The sequence below is a fragment of the Macadamia integrifolia genome, chromosome 10 (assembly GCF_013358625.1).
Source record: "Macadamia integrifolia cultivar HAES 741 chromosome 10, SCU_Mint_v3, whole genome shotgun sequence".
NCBI lineage: Eukaryota > Viridiplantae > Streptophyta > Magnoliopsida > Proteales > Proteaceae > Macadamia > Macadamia integrifolia.
The window spans coordinates 13,844,843-13,851,761 of record NC_056566.1 but is presented as its reverse complement, the minus strand read 5'-3'; the positions used below and the strand labels follow the sequence as shown (position 1 = coordinate 13,851,761).

Genomic DNA, 6,919 nt, shown 5'->3' with positions numbered 1-6,919 from the left:
TGCCTTTTGCGTCCTAGCTCCTCTATTGGCTGAGCCCTTAGTGGCATGCGGCATGCCTAACCCTCTCCTAGAAAAAAAAAATATTAAAGGAGAAATATTATTATTACTAGAGTTTGTTACGTTTTCATACCTCATAAGACATTTATTTTACCACTTAAATATATGATTTAGATAGCAAATGGTTTTTTTTTTTTTTTTTTTGGTGAAGTATAGAAAATGTTGAATTTTAGAGTTTAAATCAATTTAATACCCTTGTGTATTGGTATGTATTTCTTGTATGTCCACGTGTATATTAATACCCTAGTTTTTTTTTTTCTTTCTTTTCTTTTAGTACCAAGGTGGGCCCATCACCATAGGGCCCAAAGGGTGATTGGGCGCCCAATAAGAGTGGAAGGAATGGGGTGCCTCCCTTGGACATCCAATTGTGCAAAAAGGGGCTTAAACTCAGGACAAGCCTCAGGGCTCAGGCCAATGGAGGGCTGGGATGGAAAGGGCATTAGGATCATTTCAAAAGGGGAGGGACTGAGGGAGCGAGAGCTAGAGTGACACAGGCTGCACCAGCAGCATGCCCAGCATTTTTCCCTTTTAATGGATATACAATGGCCCTTACTGGTAAGCTTGATTCCAATTAGAAGTTAATAATTCGAGAACCCTTTATTTGCAATCCAAGCCTCAGGATTATTCAATCGGACGGTCGTTCGATAATCCTTTAAATTCTTGACCAGCGCTCGATTGGTCAAATAGTTAGTAACATCAACTCTCCACATTTTCTCTCTAAAACCCTTCGGAGGGAAAGGCAAACCCCTAAGGCCTAAACCCCTTCCTCTCCGCCTCCCAGCCTGAAGCTCTGAGACGTGGGAATCTAGGGATTCCTGCTTTTTTTTTTTTCTTCTTACTGAGTTCTTTTTCTCTCGCTCCAATGGCGTCAGCTGCTCTTATGAACCATAATTCCAAGCGTCTGATCGGCTTGTGTTCTCCTATCTACTCATGCTGTCGAGGAGCTTTTTCGCATCCGTTGTCTGCTCCTGAATCACTCCATGGAAGTGAAAGAATCTCGGATTTCGGACCATGGTGGAGATCCATGGCTACATTTACGCGAACGTAAGTTTAAACTTGAGAATCATGGAGCGGATTCTGTAATTTCTTGTGAATTTTTAGAGCTTATAGATGGATTTCCGAGAGAGTTTATGCTTTTTTATTTCGTTATTTTGATATTTTCTTTTGTAAACATTGTGGAACTTGTCTATATTTACTTCTTGGGTATATATCTTTGATGGGCTGCTTCGGAACTTCGTTTGTAACATTGGGGATTGGGTTTTATCTGGATGCCTTGGGTATCGTTTTTAGATATATGGTGGATTCAAAAAATTATTTTGGTGCATCAGTTCTACTGTAAAGTGGTTTCCATTTTCTGTTGATGGGTATTAACATTGACCGTTTGCAGTTACATTTTTTATCCCGAATTATTTTTCATAAGAGCAAACTTTACCTGAACTTCCCTTCTACATTTTTATTTTTCTCTTTCTTGTTTCTTCATATAAAGCCTTGGGCATAACACGTTACATTAGTTTCTTGTGTTCTTAGTGTCTCCTTTGCTATTTTCTTTGTGTCTTCTTGTTATAGGAAACCTCATGTAAATGTGGGGACCATTGGGCATGTTGATCACGGGAAAACCACACTTACTGCTGCCATTACAAAGGTCTGTTCAATTGTTTATGTATTCAATGACTTAATTTTTGTTCTTTTTGGTTCGTTCTTACTTCATTACAAATTTTTTTTTTTTGGCTGATGATTAGGGCTGAGATCTGGGATCACTGAGAATACCTATTAAAAACATTTTTAATTGTTTAATTGATTGTACTGCATATTAGCTTTCTTGTAGGTGCTAGCAGAAGAAGGAAAAGCCAAGGCTATTGCATTTGATGAAATTGACAAGGCTCCTGAGGAGAAAAAGAGGGGGATTACTATTGCCACGGTTAGATTATCAGTTCCTATCTGATGACCATGTATAATTGTCCTACAAATAATGCAGCGAAGAATGTTTTGGTTTCCACAAATATTAAGTTGCAAAAGTATTAGCGAGCATACTTTAAGTTAGTGAATGTTGTGCAGGCCCATGTTGAGTATGAAACTGCTAAACGGCACTATGCTCATGTGGATTGTCCTGGACATGCAGATTATGTTAAGGTAAACTTTGAAATACTTTATATATTACTGGTTCTCTCTACAAACTGTCCTACCAATGTAAAAAAAAATGTATTAGGACGATAAGGAAATGTTTTTGATTAGGTTTATAGGTGATAAATGAAAACATAGAATGAGAAGAAACAATATCCTCCTATTAAGTATGAGTAGATAAAAAGAATCTAAAAAGATATTTTTCTATCTAAAAATCTGCTTGAAAAATGGAGTTCCTTTCCATATAGATGTTTGGCTAATACTTTCTTTAGATCCAATATTTTTCCCAATTTAAAATTTTTAAAGTAACAAAATGTCTGAACCTAGTGGTTCTTGCTAAAATTAATTGTTAGTGAGAAGCCGAGAATTGTCTCTTGCATCCATTTCACTGCAATCTATTTTCTGAATTGTGATACATTTGGTGAATTACATCCTTACATAAATGGCTGCTTGAATGTCAGAACATGATTACTGGAGCAGCTCAGATGGATGGGGGCATTCTGGTTGTATCTGCCCCTGATGGACCCATGCCACAAACCAAGGAACATATTCTGCTTGCTCGCCAGGTGGGCAACCTATATTTTGCAGCTTTGTAAAGAATGCTGATTTTTCACTGCACTTTCTCAAATTTCTAGAGTTTTTCACTCGGTTCTTGTGGTTCTTATGGCAAATTGTGTCTTCTAATATGTCCATAATTCAGGTTGGCGTGCCATCATTGGTGTGTTTTCTAAATAAGGTTGATGCTGTTGATGATCCTGAGTTATTGGAACTTGTAGAAATGGAGCTCCGTGGTATGACTAATGAACTATTTAGTAGATAAGTTTTATTAATAAATATTGCTTAAGTGGGAATTATGCTTTCCTTGCAAGGGGTTTCACTTGGATTTTGTGTTCCTTGCAGAGCTTCTAAGCTTTTACAAGTTCCCTGGGGATGAAATCCCAATTGTTCGGGGTTCAGCCCTGTCCGCTTTACAGGGAACTAATGAAGAAATAGGGAAAAAAGCTATTTTAAAATTAATGGATGCTGTAGATGAATATATACCTGATCCTGTTCGCCAACTTGACAAGCCTTTCCTAATGCCAATTGAGGACGTGTTCTCTATCCAGGTAATCAGAAGTGTTTTTTGCCACCAGTTTTGTCAGGCATTCATTTAATTTAGGGATTGCTTGAGGCTCAAGCAGTATTACTACTATTTCATTCTATGAGTATGCTCTATCCAGGTAATCAGAATTGTTTTTTGCCATCAGTCTTATTGGATAATCATTTGAGTTATGGACTGCTTGATGCTCAAGCAATGTTACTACTGTTTCATTCTTACACTCCCAGCAATGCATGTGGTGCAACACAGATTCCTTCAAACGGCATGCAACAAAGTTTGCATTAATAATGACTATACGATAGCCTTCATTGCTGTTGTCTTTTTATGCATTTCTTAAATCGACTAAAGTCTTACAATAGTGTAAGTAATAACTGGCTCAAAAGTTACTGTCAAATGAGCTGCTGGGCTGTTGCTGACAGAAGTTACTTAGCTGCTTGGATTTGTTTTAACTCAATAAATATTCATTGGCAGTGGATTTGAAGCATTCATTACCGTCAGTTCCATGTCCGTAACATGAATGATTGAATCTGAGCTTTTTTTCTTTGTTTCCCAGATTCTAGTTTTTATCCCTATCTTTGAAAAATTTAGAGGATTGATGGGATTTATCATCTCAAACTAGTTTTCATGATTTCTGCTTCTTCTAAAGGGGCGTGGAACAGTTGTGACCGGCCGTGTTGAGCAAGGGATGATCAAAACTGGAGAAGATGTTGAAATATTGGGATTAATGCAGGTACATTCCCTTTTAAGATTGGTGCATCTGATACCGTGAAGCGTTCGCTTACATTTCAGTGAATTCTGTGGTTTAATCATTTAGTTATTCAGCCCAATACAGCATGTCACAGTTTCTTTGACAGGAGATCCGTGTGTCGCACTAGTAGAAGATTGTTAGTGCATACCTGATGCTTGGTTATTGTGTTATTCTTCCTTCTCAATAGGGTGGTCCTCTGAAGACTACAGTCACTGGTGTAGAGATGTTCAAGAAGATCTTGGATCATGGGCAAGTAAGTAACCAACTTTCTGATTTTTTTTTTGGTTTGTGGGGTGGTGTGTTTGAAATTTAACTGGTCAGCCCACCAAGATAAGGGCAGCTTTCTTTTTCCCATTATGAATATATTGAGCTTTTAATTGTTGGTCACTAAAGTGTTGGTGAATTTGTAATTATACAGGCTGGAGACAATGTGGGCCTTCTTCTACGTGGTTTAAAGCGTGAAGATGTACAGAGAGGACAGGTGAGTGATCCTCAATCAAATTTCTTCTAGGCTGCCAATTAACTGTCTTTCTGATGAAACAGTAACACCAACTAGATGTTAGGATATACAACCCTGATTTGGCAATCTAACTTAATCAGAAGTGTTAATTGTCTGAGTTTTTTGAAATGCAAGTTGTTTACCCTACTGTTATGGTTTTCCATAATACTAGTTATGCAACCAAGCAACAAAAGAAGAAAATATTTCTTTATCAATGGTTTAGGTCTTTTTTCATGTGTAATTTCCGTCCTTTTCCTTCATTTCTTCTCTTTGTTATTATGATGGGATGTTATGGTTAACCTTTCACTGTGTGTGGAGTGTGTTTTGGGGTTTTGTTTGTGGGTGGGCAGTTTTTATGATTCAATAAAGGTTGTGGATTGACTTATGCCTTTCACAGGTTGTGGCTAAGCCTGGTACTGTGAAAACGTCCAAGAGGTTTGAGGCAGAAATATATGTTCTTACAAAGGATGAAGGAGGTCGTCATACTGCTTTCTTCTCAAATTATAGACCTCAATTCTACATGAGGACTGCAGATATTACTGGGAAGGTGGAATTACCTGAAAGTGTTAAGATGGTGATGCCTGGTGATAATGTGACTGCAGTTTTTGAGTTGATTTCACCTGTTCCGCTTGAAGCAGGTATTTTAACTCGTAGTAATTATTTTTCATAAATGTATTTTATTTTGTCGATTCCATGGTGATTGGTGCATGTAATTACCTCCAATAACATCATAACCTCTGCTCCCCTTAAGAATAACAGTGGCCCCAATGGCATGGTTTAATAGCTCTTAACTAGATCAAAAAATAAACCAAACAACTGTGATGCCTTTTCACTAGCTAGCGATGTCTTAGACAAGATTACCAATACCTTTGATGTCTATGTTCATTCAACAATTTCAGGGCCCCACTAGAATGAGGTGTTATTAGGGTGAATGCTATCGATTCCCTGAAGGTTTTTTCTTAAGCCCCACAACTGTGATCCCTTTTTACTAGCTATTAAATTCTCAAACAAACCAACCAACCACCACCACCTTCCCCAAACTTGCCTACGATGTCATTTGACGATGCCAGGGTCCACTTGAATGAGTTGTTTCTTAGGCGAGCCAATGCTATTGGTTCCTTGAAGTTGTTTCTTGAACAAAGGCATGAAGTAGTGCTCCATAACAAATGAACTACTGTGCATTTTTTACCCTCTACTCAAATGTTAGACAATTGGTAGGTCTCGTCTTTTGAAGAAGGTAAATTACGTTCTCAAGTAATTATTCAGGCCAGTGTATCCTCAGTACTTAAAATTTATCTCCATTCCACTCTCTGAACAGACGTCTGAATTGCCATGGTTTATCAGATTGCCTAAAGAGCATCCATCAAAAGTTAGCTTGGTGGAGCCTCGGGCAGTCGATCTATGTGAGCAAATGAAAGAGTAATTGGACCCAACGTAGAGATGTTGACTGCTTCTTACCAGGGAATGAAAGGAATTCCTTCTAAGAGCGTGTTATATAACTCTTGTAGGTATCTGGTAAAAAAAAAAATTGCTGTTATGTTTGTCTGTGAATAGTTGGGAATTTTCTCCTTTATTCCAAAATATAAGATCTTGTCATTAACTCCATAGTATCTCTCGTACTAGTTTCTGATGTGTTCTAGTATAGAAAAGATGGGGTTAATAGAACACAATGCCCACAGGACAGAAACACAGAAATCCAAGTCAATACAGAATATGGCAGAATAGGAAAAGTTAAATAAATCAAAAATAGAAACTCCCTATGTGGGGTAGTTACTTGGCTGCGAAGCAAGTTTAAAAGAGAGACTAAACAATGGAAATATACATTGCTTAACCTTAACCTTACTATTAACTAGGTAGCATTACACCACCTGTCCTTATGGGGCCCACAAATCTGTTAAAAGATCTTCCTTTAGTGCTGCTGGAGGTCTATGGCTATATGGCCAAAATATGGGCTTAAGTTGTAACTAGATAGATGGCCTGATATGGGCTTAAATGACCTAACGCACATGGGCCTAAACAGGCTGAAAATAAAATAACTTAAAGGACCTATCGTGGGCTGTTTCTTAGATGAATGTTATTGAAAGTAAAATATGGTGTTTGCAGCCTCACCACTTCTCAAAACAGAAATTTTGTATTTTTTGTTGATTTGAATTTTCCTCCCTTTTCACAAAAACTATGTGGCGATGTTGTACTTTTACTTTGTGGCTTTTTATTTGTACCTGAGCACAGGGGATACATAAGTTACTTAGTCATGGACAAGTCCAACAAAGTTGCATTTTAGAACGGAACAAAAGAAATGGGGCTGTTTTCATCACTAAAAACTAGATTTACCCTGGATGGATGATTCTGTAATTTTGTTTTGTCCTTTCTTTTATGTAGACACCCCCTCCCCCCC

At 37.8% G+C, this 6,919-nt stretch overlaps 1 protein-coding gene across 1 annotated transcript; it reads left to right on the top strand.

Annotated features, from left to right (window-relative positions):
- The first annotated feature begins 756 nt into the window (after positions 1 to 756).
- Positions 757 to 6,248, top strand: LOC122091386 (elongation factor Tu, mitochondrial-like). The gene is made up of 12 exons (XM_042661289.1): positions 757 to 1,101; positions 1,624 to 1,699; positions 1,883 to 1,975; positions 2,113 to 2,187; positions 2,640 to 2,744; positions 2,879 to 2,969; positions 3,079 to 3,284; positions 3,924 to 4,007; positions 4,213 to 4,278; positions 4,444 to 4,506; positions 4,922 to 5,162; positions 5,869 to 6,248. The coding sequence occupies exons 1-12, from the start codon at positions 920 to 922 to the stop codon at positions 5,937 to 5,939; spliced, it is 1,353 nt and encodes a 450-aa protein (XP_042517223.1). The 5' UTR covers positions 757 to 919; the 3' UTR covers positions 5,940 to 6,248.
- The last annotated feature ends 671 nt before the right edge of the window (positions 6,249 to 6,919 follow it).